The following is a 13,900-nucleotide window of genomic DNA, read 5'->3' on the forward strand; positions in this document are numbered from 1 at the left end:
ACTTTGGGACCCATTGCCTTAGTGTTTAGACTGAAACTTTGCTGTGCACCGTTAATGATATTTTTATAGCTGGTTACGAAATGGTGATGATAAAGCGTGAAGCCTCCAAGGGACAAACACAACCTGTAGAGAGGAAGGAATAGTGCGAATGTGATTTTATGAAAGAAAAACAGTAGGATTAACAACATCTCCTTACATTAATCCCCGAGAGAATTGGCCGTGGGGTCGGGTCACGCAGCTGTGAGGTTGCATTCGGGAAATGGTGGACTCGAATCCCACCATCGCCAGTCCTGAATAGTGTTTTCCGTGGTTTCCCACTTTCACACAGGCAAATGCTGCGGTTGTTCCTTAAATTGAGGCCACAGCCGCTACATTGTCAATCCTAGCCCTTTCCTATCCGCCAAAACCTGTGTGTTAGTGTGACGTTAAACCACTAACAAAGAGAAAAATCTCAGAGAAGAGTTGCGTCACCTCGATGGTTGAGGGTAGTATTGGATAAGGAGAAGATCCATCGAAGCCAGGAATTTGAAAACTACAAAACTGCGTAGCTTACGCATCGCAAACCTTATACCAGTCCCTGTGGATGCGGGACGCAGACGAAGAATACACTCACGGTATCCCTTGCTTGTCGTAAGAGGCGAAAAAAAGGGGCGACTAAGGGATGATGACATTAGAGCCATGAGACTACTGTACTTGTGATTAGTGCCATTACGTGCGGAACACCATGGGCTGACGTTACTTGTGACTAGTACCACCTTGCGAGGAAAACCATCACTGTGTTCAGAATGGGTCTGCATTACCTATGAGTAGTACCACTGTTTCTTTTTTTTTTCAACTTGCTTTATGTCGCAGCGACACAGATAGGTCTTATTGCGACGATGGGACAGGAAAGTGCTAGGAGTTGGAAGGAAGCGGCCGAGGCCTTAACTAAGGTACAGCCCCAGCATTTGCCTAGTGTGAAATGGGAAACCACGGAAAACCATCTTCAGGGCTGCCGACAGTGGGGTTCGAACCCACTATCTCCCGAATACTGGATCACTTTATTAGAAACACCATGAGTCTACGCTGCCTGTGATTAGTATCACTATGTGAGAAACACCACGACCTTGTTTGCCCTAATTTTAATTACGTTTGAAGACAAAAAATAATAATGAATGATAATGATAGGTAACATTTGAGACCGGGAATGTTGATTCAAATTACAAAGGTGAAGTAACACAGACCTCTGGCTTGCATCCCGCATTTCGTGAGGGTTGGCAACAGTGAGAGAGTTCGTTTTCGCGCGAAGACTTGAATGAGTGCTGTGGTACTGGTCCGTAGTTGTACGCCTCGGTTGTAATCTTTCTTTATGTTCGTGCTTCGTAGTGATTATTCTGTACGCTATTAAGCTTTGAAAGTAGTGTTTGTTAATTTACCGGTGCGATTGTGATTTGATAGTGATATCCTCGTGATTTCTTTATCTGTGTTTATTAATAATACTAATAATATTGCTGGTGTGCTTTAGAGTTGAAACTGGTGAGTTGTGCTCACAGTGCTTAAATCTTAAATGTCTTTCCTTTTTTAAAAAATTTTAATTATTATTCTAAACATGTTTACATCCTGCTTTTGAAAATGAATTCTGTGGACGCTATTTTCAAGACGCTATGTCTTTCTTTTGACAGTAGATTAGAACTGAAAAGGCTAGGACCTCCGAAACCCGACTTAAATATTACACAAGTTCAGAATCCTTGCAAAAGTATAGCTGGCTATACCAGAAAATTCAATCGCACATTGTACAAGCATGCAGACTGGTTGTATGGACGTGAGGTAAGAAATGCGTTCTTTTGCTACACGTGATCTCTGGACATTAACTGGTGTTACGGACCTAAAACACTTGAATGAGTAACAAGAAGATAATATTAATCTAGTGAAACGCATATAAACAGTAGTATTCAGTCCGCGATGCCTGGTAAGGTAGATCTCAGGTGCCAGTTAGTGCGTATATGTTGAAAATTAAACAATTCAATGAGGACGTATCGAAAAACCGTAAACTGAATGCATTAAGTCTTGTGGAAAATCTGAGTTCGCACTGCGAGGACACAATGAAACCGATTCATTCGACAATATTGGAATTTTTCGTGGGTTGAGTAATTTAATAATCGAGCTAGACTCTACTTTAAAGGGGTACATTGAAGAAAAAGCTAACAGTCGTGTTTTTCTGGGTCTATCTAAATCTATATAGAACGAGCTTAAGACCTATCTATTCCTCACGCCTTCAGTTGATATGTGACGAGATATCTCTGAGACAACCATGACAGTTATCCAAAATTTATAGACTACTTATTTCGTTTTTGGAGACGAAAACAGTTCTTACGCATCCTGCCCTAAAATTCCATTTAGTAAGTATAAGCTTATCTTTATGTTCACTCCGCTCTTCCTGTAATCCATAGATATATATACATTTCTTCATCCTTTCTTGGTTGACGAGACCGAGCTCATTCTTCAGAGACGCCACTTCCTTTCCCAGATTTTTTACCTGCTCTTTTACCACTCCCGTTGCTCTCTCATTCTCCTCTATTCTTTTTTCCGTAACTCCCCACTGTTCCTTGAGCCATGTCTTCATATCTTCAAATCCCTTGGCTTGTTCCTTTCTGATTTCCTTTACCAGTGCATCTCCAGTATATGTTTTTACGGCGTCTCCTATCAGCCCCCTGATTCTCTCCCAGTCCTCCCAGCTCACGTCGGGGCCTGGCTTCATCTCCACGCCCGCTATAATTAATAGCATAGTTATCATCGTCGCTCCCAAGATAGCTTTGCCGATCTTCCCCAGCTCTCCCTTGTTCGCCGCATGCCCCGTCGTCTTCTTCTGCCTCCGCTGCCAGTCACCGATCGCCGCACGATATTGCTCAATGCCAAATACACTTAAGGAAATGGAAATTGCAACACCATGAAGGCATTGGTCGTTTGTGTTGATTTTCATGATATGGAACGATGCCATGTATGTATGTAAACGATCAAAGTTTCAGACCCATTGGATTGTTGCTACAGGTCTCCCCACGTGATTGGTCGCGGAGGAATCAACTCCAGTATACGGACTCTGGTGTAGCGTAGTTTACTTAGGGCAGTTTCACACATTTCACACACACCGGTTTTGACCGGCCGGTTCATGCCGGACGAAGTAGTGGACTATGTAAAAGCATTATGGCTTTCACACATGCCGGTGCCCGGTAACGCGCCTGGTAGTAGCCGGACACACTCACTAGAGAATCCGGTCGCCGGCTGGCAGCAAGCCTATAGTGGTGCACGTGACTGTATGCGTGTATTCGCACACACCGGCCATCAGTCGTCCGGCTGCTCTCAGAAAGTACAGCAAAATGAAGTGTCGTATGGCTTTTAGTGCCGGGATATCCCAGGACAGGTTCGGCTCGCCAGGTGCAGGCCTTTCTAATTGACACCCGTAGGTGACCTGCTCGTCGTAATGAGGATGAAATGATGATGAAGACAACACATACACTCAGCCCCCGTGCTATTGGAATTAACCAATTAAGGTTAAAATCCCCGACCCGGCCGGGAATCGAAGCCGGGACCCTCTAACCGAAGACCAGTACGCTGACCGTTCAGCCAACGAGTCGGACAGAAAGTACAGTTGAGTGTAAATATGGAGGACGTGGAAATTAACATAGAACTATTGATATCGTTGGTTGAGGCCAGACCTGTATTGTGGGACAAGTCAAGTGATATCTATGAAGATCGGGATGGCACACGGAAGGGGTGGAAGGAAGTATGTGAAGGTCTGAAGGAAGATTTTGGAGAATTGAGTGATAACGAAAAAAACATTTTTGGTAAGTCACTTTTATTACAAGTGATGATCTACTACAGAAACACCTTTTCATTATTGCATTTTAAACAGACACAGACACTGTTAGGTCTTAAGCCTTTGACATTTGCCACTTGACGGCACCAATATCAGTTAAGAAATAATCAGCTAATACATTCCTCAAGTTGTTTGCTCCCAGTCCACCTCGTGCTGTTTCTTCAGATGGCAGATCTTCTAATCCAGTTATTGTCATGGTATCCTCAGTCTCATAACCATCTTTGTCACGGACAAAGTTATGTAGTACAACACACGCTTTCACAATATCTACGGCAAAATCAGGATTTACATTTATGGGTCTATGTAGAATTCTCCATTTGTTGCTCAAAATTCCAAATGTACATTCAACATACCTCCTTGCTCTACACAGACGATAATTGAAAATCCTTTTTTTCAGTGTGAGGTTACATCCTCCATAAGGGCGTAGTAGATGTCTGTGCAGTGCAAACGCTTCGTCTCCAACAAAAAAAATAAGGCACATTAGGACTTTCTATTCCAGGAAGACAGCTCTCCTCTGGTAGCTCCTGATTATTTGTCTCGATTGATTCCCACAATGAACACGTTTTGAAAATTGATGAATCACAGTCTTTTCCAAAACTTCCAATATTTACATAAACAAATCTATAATTTGAGTCTGCAACAGCCATCAAAACTATAGAAAAATAATCCTTGTAATTGTAAAACATCGAACCACTGTTATGTGGACAAATTATTCTGATATGTTTTCCATCTACTGACCCTAAACAGTGAGGAAAGTTCGCTCTCTTTTCGAATTCTGCAGCAATTGTTTCCCAGCGGCCTTTTGTAGGTGTAGGAATACATTCCTGTTGTAAGGTGGACCAAATACTGGAACACACATCTCTAACTATAGAGTTGGCTGTTGAGATGCCAATTCTGTAATTGTAGTGAAGGTCTGTGAAAGTGCATCCGCTTGCTAAGTATCTGAAACAAGGACAATAATACGTGTGTATTAATGCAGGTAAAGAAATAATGAAAAAATGGGGAAACATCAGATATTCTTTCATTAAATCATGTAAAAAGGCAAAAGAACATCAAAGGAGCGGTTCTGGGGCTTCCAAAATAAAAAAAGTATGTGTACAACGATCAATTACAATTTTTAAAGAAGCTGGCTGAAGGACGTCATACAGAAGATAGCTTGGCAGACAATACACAGATGGGGGTGAACCATTTTACTGAACAGTCTCAGGAATTGAAAGTGCCGAATAAAGAAAAGGGTTCCCGAAAGCGTCGTAAACTTGATGAGCTACAGATAAAAATGTTGCAGGGACTTGAAAGTAGTGGCCAGCCAAATCGCCACCTGTCATTCTTCAACGGTATTATACCTTCTTTACAAACATTTGATGATGATGAAATCATCAACTTCCAAATAGGTGTCCTTCAACTCATAGAGAATATTAAGCGTGCAAAAAGACAAGGTTTTTAATCAGTCTCCAGCCGTTTCCGGTGTGCAAACACCCTGTCAATACAATATGTTCAATCCAGGTCAGCCGCTGGGAGTTCAAGGAAATTCCCCGTGCATTAGTACTGGATCGTCGGGAATACAATTTCCGTCATTAGGCTAACTTCACACAACTTGTGGCCCACACCAGTCTACAACGTCAGCATTAGAAATGAGTCACTCAGAGAGTGTATCTCCGGCGTTATCAACGTCTTCATATAATACAGATATAGACTTTACCTCTCTGTGAGATAAGCTGATAAATGTCTACAGTTTATTTATTACTTTCTGTACGTTACGTCAATAAAAAAATTTCAGCAAAGAAGTAGTGTGTTACATACCTTATTGCAATAGCCAACATCTGCTCAGGTTGAATGCAATTCCTCATCTTTATGTTCTGACGCCGAAGATTATATTTTAACCGCTGATGTAAATCAACAAAGGTAGAAATGGACATACGAAAATAGTTAAAGAACTTTTTTCCATCTTTTCTTAAATCTTCAAATAGCGTATAAAACAGACCTGATTCCTCCCTCTTTTCATTTATTGGATGAACCCAATGAATTCTATTCCTTTTGTTTTTTCGGTAACGTCTATACAAAAGCCACATGGCAATAATGCGACTATGATCCATACTGTACGAGAGCTGGCGTATGACTGAACGTCCGGTTTCAACCGGCAAGTGTGAAAATGAAACTTAGACCGGCCGGCAAGTTACCGGCCGGTCAACACCGGTGTGTGTGAAAAAGCCCTACAGTCTGTGCAGTGAAGTGTTCCCCGTCAAAGATGTCTCGACGACAGAGAAGAGCACGCTATCAACAACTGTCGCCGTTTGAGAGGGCTCGGATAATTGGGCTGTGTGAGGCTGGATTATCGCTAAGGACTGTCGCTGCACGTGTTGGCCGACAGGCATCTACAGTACAACGTGTATGGCAGCAGTGGTCAAATGAAGGTACCCACACTCGTAGACCTGGCACAGGCCCAGCGCGACAGACAACTGTGAGAGAGGATCGCCGCATCATTCGGATGGCCCGGATGGAACTCCCTGCAACAGCAGCGCAAATTCGAGCAGCTGTGGCACCCCACGTTACACAACAAACAGTTGGTAATCGCCTGCGTGCAGCTGGCTTACGAGCCCGTGTCCCTGCAGAAGGTGTTCCATTGACCCCACAACAGCGACGTGTAAGGCTGGCCTGGTGTCGAGAAAGATCGACGCGGGTCGACGAATGGCATAGGGTCGTCTTTAGTGATGAATCTCGCTTCTGTCTTGCCCGCAGTGATCACCGGAATCGTGTGCGCCGACGTACCGGGGAGAGGGACCGCTCAGATCTTATTGTCCAGAGGCACACAGGGCCAACACCAAGCATTATGGTCTGGGGAGCTATTGGCTTTAATGTGAAATCACAATTAGTGCTTGTTGAGGGCACTATGACTGCTCGACAGTACGTTGATATGGTACTCAATCCAGTGGTTGTCCCTATGATGGCGAACATTGCTAATGGGATGTTTCAGCAGGACAATGCCGGGGTTCACACTGCACGCATCTCCAGAGAAGCTCTCCACGACATCACAACCTTAGAATGGCCCGCCAGATCCCTGGACCTCAGTCCTATTGAGCATGTGTGGGACTTGATGGGTCGACAACTGGCCAACCGTCCTCAGCCACCCACAACTCTGGAACGACTGACCCGTGCAGTGCAGCAAGCATGGGCCACAATTCCTCAGGAAGCGATCCAGGGCCTTATTGACTCCATGCCTCGACGAATTCATCAATGTATTGCAGCTCATGGTGGGCACATTCTGTATTGATTGTTGTCCAAACTTGCGGTTAGAGGGACCTGAAATTGTAATAATCGAATCACAACCGAACACTCGTCCTACATGTTCAATTGCAGTAATGTAGCACCACTCCTTCTGGGTGTTGCAATTTCCATTTTCTTCAGTTTACGTTATACTGCACTCACCTTACTACACATCCACTCTGGTCGGTTGCTCAAGTCGTACTGCGTAAAATTCCATTTAGTACGTCTGTCCATTTGGAAGATTTGAAGAAAAACGTGCAAAATCCATCTAAATATCTATTTTTAAAAACCTTTCACTTGCTTGTTTTGGAGTTGCACAGCGCTCGATAATCAAGTTCAATTGATGGGCGTAACAATGAACAAAGTGCGCATTTTTGTACACAGCCTTCATTCTTGCCTGTACACCTGTGTGTTGCACGCTTATCATATTCAAACCAACATAGCTCTGAGCTATTACGTCTCTAAGGGACATATTTACCTCCAGTTTATCTACTTCGGCAAATAAAACTTGACTAATTCCGTATATACGTAATTTTCACATCATTTATTTAGCGTATGGCCCATACAATCAAATTGAGTTTAGATATAAATTATATACATATTTACATAACAAGAAAACAATGAACAAGAAAAGGCTCCCTACAACTGAATGTCAAGATCACTCATCCACTGTATTGCTTCTGGAGTTGCCATCAGGAAATCCACTTTGCTGCCTGTGTATGCCCGCGTTTCACACTCTCTGAAAATATGATGTATGGTTTGTCGTGCAGCTCCACAATCACACGCGGGTGTCGGCAACTTGTTCCATTTAAACAGCATGTCTCTGCATCTGCCATGGCCTGTTCTTATTCTGTTCAGAGCAGACCATGTTTTACGTGGTAGTTGGAATCCACTTGGAGGTTTAGCATTCGAGAACATACTGTGCAGGTGCGTCTCCGTTGCTGCTTCCCACCGTCTTTTCCACTCTGTACTTGGGTTGTAGCTTCTAGCAACCATGTCTGAGGCGTTACGTAAAGTTGGATGGCGTGAACGTAATCTGTTTTGGTTGATAGTTCGTAGATCTTCGTGTACAGGTAGATCGGGGTTCCTTAAGATTTTATTGAATTCCTTGATAAGAGCGGTGGATCTGCGTAAATCAGATGGCATTATTCCAGATAGAAGCGGGAGCCAATGAGTTGGTGTAGATCGAATTGTGCCAATTATTATGCGCATAGTGGAATTCAATTCAGTATCAATGAGTTTTGTGTGATGACTGTTCATCCATACTGGAGCACAGTACTCAGCACTTGAATATACCAAGCCTAAAGCTGAAGACCGTAAAACGCTTTCCGAAGAACCCCAGGTAGTTCCACAAAGCTTATGAATGATGTCGTTACGTGTTTTCAGTTTCTGTGCAGAGCCCAGCAGATGTTGCTTGTAGGATAGTGTTCGATCCAAGATTACTCCAAGATATTTTGGGGTCTAGTTGTGGTGAAGTATCCTGCCACAGAAACTTACATTCAATTTATTATTTGCTAAGTGATTGTTTAAATGGAAACAAGACACCTCCGTTTTATTGGTGTTGGGCTTAAGTCTCCAGTTCCTGAAGTAAGTTTCCAAAATGGACAAATCCCTTGTTAAAATCTCTTCAGTTCTCTCCAGTTCTTTGTGTTGCACAGCTAATGCTATATCATCAGCATAGCAGAATTTCCGTGATGTAACTTCAGGAAGATCAGATATATATAAGCTGAACAGGAGTGGCGATAGGACTGAAAATGAGGGCAATTGGACTAGACTAAAGAGTGGTTGAATGGGTGGCTACATTTCTAGAAAATATAACTCTGAGAATTAGAGTAGGTGAAGTGTTATCTGATCCTGTAATGAATAATAAGGGGTCCCGCAGGGCAGTATTATTGGACCTTTATATTTTCTTATATATATATAAAGATCTGGAATCACAGATAAGGATATTTGCCGATGATGTTCAACTGTATAGAGTAGTAAACGAGCTGCAGGATTGTGAACGACTGCTGGGGGACCTAGACAATGTTGTAGGATGGACAGCAGACAATGGTATGAATGAAAATGGGATGAAAAGTCGACTTGTAAGTTTCCCCAAGCGGAAAAGTTCTCTCAGTTTTAATTATTGTGTTGATGGTGTGATAGTAGCTCATGGGGAATAATGTAAGTACCTAGGTGTTAATATAAGGAATGATCTTCATTGGGGTAATCATATTAACGAAATAGTAAACAAAGGGTACAGATTTCTTCACGTAGTTATGATAATATTTAGGGGTTGTAGTAAGGATGTAAATGAGAGGGCGTATAAGTCCCTGGTAAGATCGCAGCTAGTGTATGGCTCCAGTGTATGGACTCTCAACAGGACTAGTAGATACGAGAACTGGAAAAAATTCAAAGGAAAGCAACACCATTTGTTCTGGGTGATTCCCGACAAAGGAGTAGTGTTACTAAAATGTTGCAAACGTTGGGCTGGGAAGACTTTGGAGTAAGGAGACGAGATGTTCGACTATGTTGTATGTTTCGAGCTGTCATTGGTGAGTTGGCGTGGAATGATGAGTACAAGAATAAGCTTGAGTGGAGCTTTTAAAAGCAGGAAAGATCATACATATGAAGATGAAGTTGGAATTCAAGAATTCAAGGGGCAAATATTCATCTATAGGACTAGGAGTAAGGGACTGGAGTAAATTATCAAGGGAAATGTTTGATAAATTTCCAAGTTCGTTGAAAATATTTGAGAACAAGCTCGGTAAACAATTATAAATAAATGTGAATATGAGGTAAACAATTGATATGGAATCTGCCACCTGGGCGACCGCCCTACATGCAGATCATTGATGATTGTTTGAAACAAATAAAATTCCCGGATCGACTGGAAATCGAAGCGAGGACCCTCAGACCCGAAGGCCATTTCGCTGAACGGTCAACCAAGGATCCGGAAAAGTTAATATCATTTTGCTATTAGCTACAAAAGACAGGTTTCAGCCACTTCAATATTCAGTTTAAGATGTGAAATAAATTGCCATGTAATCTAAAAGACAGCCTTTCAATATATTCAGATGTAAGCATAGAAAGTATTTTTTTTCCCTTACTGCAGGGATACTTTCCAATTAATTATATACAGTATATGTCACATGTCTCAAAGTACTCTCTAGATTACCAGAATAACAATCATCTTAACAGACAGAAATATATCGTGATACACAAAATTCGTAATAACATTGACTAATTAGTTTTGGGTCACGCATCTGTGAGCTTGTATTCGGGAGACAAGGTTCGAACCCCACTGTCGGCAGCCCTGAACATGTTTCTCCGTGGTTTACGATTTTCATACCAGGCAAATGCTGGAGATGTACTTTAATTAAATCAACGGTCGCTACCTTCCCAATCCTAGTCCTTTCTCATCCTTCCGTCGCCGACTGAAAACCTTCGATGTGTTAGTGCCAGTGGCGGCGCGTGGATAAAGCGTCTGGGGGTTCACTGCTGTCGAAAATAATGTGTTGAGATTTATTGTTACTTGATGTTTAGATGTAAAATAGTGACATTGCTTGATTAGAAACGCGACTTTCCTTTGAAGGGGCACGGCTACAGCTCAAAGAAGTTACCAAAACAATCAAGATGAAAGACAGAGAATATGAGGTGCAATTACTTAAAGCTGATCCAGTTCCCTCTGATTTTGGAGACGTTGCTTGCGTACAAGTAACTTCTTCAAGAACGTGTTAGGCAGACTACTGTTGTTTATGTATTGACGTATTTTTTTTACTTTTCATAAAACACGTATTACTAATGAAAAGCTCCAGGGGCTCTCAACTTGGGAGCGTGAGTTGGCGACCATGGGGCCCTTAGCTGAGCCCTGGAATTGCTTCCACTTACTTGCACCAGGCCTCTCACTTTCATCCATCCTATCCGACCTCCCTTAATCAAGTCTTGTTCTTTTCCGACCCCGACGGTATTAGAGCACTCGAGACCCAGGGAGTGTTTCATTTTCACACCCTTCGTGGCCTTTGTCTTTCTTTGGCTGACACCTTCATTTTCGAAGTATAGGATCCCTTCCATTGTTTCTCTATGATTAGTGTTATATAGAGGATGGTTGCCTTGTTGTACTTCCTCTTAAAACAATAATCATCACCACTTATTAATGAAACGTTTCATTAATTACATAAACTTAGGCTACATACGCCTATTGATGCTATACAAAACGTAGTTACCAAAATATTCTGGCTCATTGCGGTTAATTACATCAGAATTGCAAAATCGTCAAATTAAAACCCCTCCAAAACCTACCACATACGGCAAACTTTAACCGCGCGCTCTGACAGTGCTTCGACTAATTTCGGAACTGCTCGATGTAACTTGTGCCTATCGCCGGTCCAGTCACCAGCGATTCCTGGGCTATGGTTTCCCTGCTCCTCACAGCCCCTCGCCTTATGCACCCCCCTTACGTCTCACCGCCCCGCTCCGCAGTCCTGAAATTGAACCTCTTCCCTGGTTCCGAAGAGCAACAGTGTTGATGTCAAAAATACCGCTACGCGCGTGGATATACAGAGCTTATTAAAGGAATAGGCTGTAATAAACCGTTTTACATAGTCTTGTCTATTTATATGGGGTTCACTGAACCACTGAACATATAGAACGCACCGCCACAGGTTAGTGCGACGTTAAACAAGTAGCTTAATCAAATTAAAAACCCTAATTAGTTTACATATTTAACATTTTCTTTCAGATATCATTAAATATGCTCTTAACGTTTCTGTGTCGTATCAGTTGCAGCATGTCTCCTGCAGTACAGTATCACCAGGTCTGAGAGTCCACAAATTATCGCCATCAATCCAGATATTGTACAGGATACAAGCTGCAGGTGAGTGTTCGTTTCAACATTACTAGTGTAAGAGGTACAGTCAAACCCCTCACTTTGGACACCTCTACAGCCAGTAGCGGCGATTGGGAGGGGGCGAGGGTGTCAGTCTCCCCCCCCCACTTTGTGGAGGAAAAAATATTCCATTTTAGCCACCTTAATTTGTTTTAGTTTCGGCAGACTGTAGAAGCTAATAGTTATTAAAAAATCGCCTGAAACTACACGAATGATTAACAAAAGCAATTTTTTACAGTCCTTGATGCTTTTTCAGCTAATTCCTTCCTTTAATTTCTATAATTATTAAGAAAAAGACTTAGCGGAAATACGCACAAAATGTCGTTCGTTACGGCTAACGGATTCGTACAGCGTCACAGCAAGTAGTCGGCGAGTAGTCGAGACTCGCGCAGCTGTGTGTAGCATGTGCTGTGAGGAAGAGTAGCAGGGGTATGTTTTAGGTAAGATCACGGTCACTGAGGTATGATTCACCCGCTTACCGCACGCATTCGTCAGTCTGGCAGTCTCACTCAGTAAATGTGCCTGTGCAGTTCTATCTAGTGTCTGTTTCTTTGTTAGTGTGTAGTCAAATACTAAATTACATTTTAATTGTGTAATCACCGAGCTCGATAGCTCCAGTCGCTTAAGTGCGGCCAGTATCCAGTAATCGGGAGATAGTGGGTTCGAGCCCCACTGTCGGCAGCCCTGAAGATGGTTTTCCGTGATTTTCCATTTTCACACCAGGCAAATGCCGGGGCTGTTACCTTGGTTAAGGCCACGGCCGCTTCCTTCCACTTCCTAGGCCTCCCCTATTCCATCGTCGCCATAAGACCTATCTCTGTCAGTGCGACGTAAAGCAAATAGCAACAAAAAAAGTGTAATCATTCTATTAATTGTAATACATGTCTAATTATTGTCCCTTTGGCGAAAGTTTTATAGTATAGTACCATTATTACCGTACTAATGTTGGTAGACTCAACCTTACATCTCTATCGAAATTCACTCAGAGAGTTGCAAAGAACATACCATTTTGTAGATATTTTTCGACTTTGATGCTCTCCTCTCCCCCTCCCCCGTTATAGCCACAAACCCGGGTACTATTGGTTGTATATACATTTTTGTCCCCCCCCCCCCATTTTTAATTCCCAATCGCCGCTACTGTCTATAGCCTGGACATCCCTTTTGATTGGTCATGTATTGAACGCACCGTTTAATTCCCTATAATTTTACATGTTAAGAATCCTCTGTATATTAGACACCCCTCAACTCTGAACATTGGACAGACGCTAAATGATAGTTTGGAAACGTTCAAAACTTTATTTTGTTTTACTGTTTCGTAATTATTTAGCGCAAGCACTTTTAACATTTTCATTGGAAATGCCGCCTGTCCAGGAGCATATAAGAACAATAGTGTTAAGACACTTCCTGAATTTTGGCGTCACAACAAAAAAGAAAAAAAAAGAAAAGAATGATGTTTTCGATGAAGGTTAAGAGAAATTTGATATTTATTGAAGAACATTACAGGCTTTCGGCCCAAATACTTGTTCCCGTTACAAAGAGAGAAAAATAAAAAATATGAACTAAATTTACCATGTGGACGCAAAATAAAAATAAACTAAGTCTACAATGTGGACGCTCACATGGGCGGAGAACCGGGCCACAAGCAAGCGCCACCCTTAAAACATAAAAGTAAAATAAATCTACTGTTAAGAGAAATCAATCTAACAGTGAAGAGAGCTAAAATACTGTTATTTGTCGATAATACTACAAGCCACGCGGACCTAAATCTATCAAATGTCACAGAAAATGTATGCCTCCCAACTTATATAGTGAAGTGCAACCACTAGACAAAGGTGTAAAATTACTGTACAGGAAACAGTTAATTGCGGGACCTCATCAACGCAGCAGATAAGTGTAACAATGCAATCAAATTTACACAG

The 13,900-nt window shown here is 42.2% G+C and overlaps 1 protein-coding gene and 1 pseudogene across 1 annotated transcript in view; one reads left to right on the forward strand and one right to left on the reverse strand.

Moving 5' to 3' along the window:
- Window positions 1-13,900, forward strand: part of LOC136857291 (very low-density lipoprotein receptor) — a 130,393-nt gene that overhangs the window by 18,007 nt on the left and 98,486 nt on the right. The window contains exon 2 of the mRNA XM_067135828.2: window positions 11,876-11,969. Coding sequence (XP_066991929.2) covers window positions 11,876-11,969 — 94 coding nt within the window. The remainder of the gene's footprint in view (window positions 1-11,875; window positions 11,970-13,900) is intronic.
- Window positions 3,909-5,946, reverse strand: LOC137497057 (uncharacterized; annotated as a pseudogene).

This window comes from Anabrus simplex, chromosome 1 (assembly GCF_040414725.1).
Source record: "Anabrus simplex isolate iqAnaSimp1 chromosome 1, ASM4041472v1, whole genome shotgun sequence".
NCBI classification, from domain to species: domain Eukaryota; kingdom Metazoa; phylum Arthropoda; class Insecta; order Orthoptera; family Tettigoniidae; genus Anabrus; species Anabrus simplex.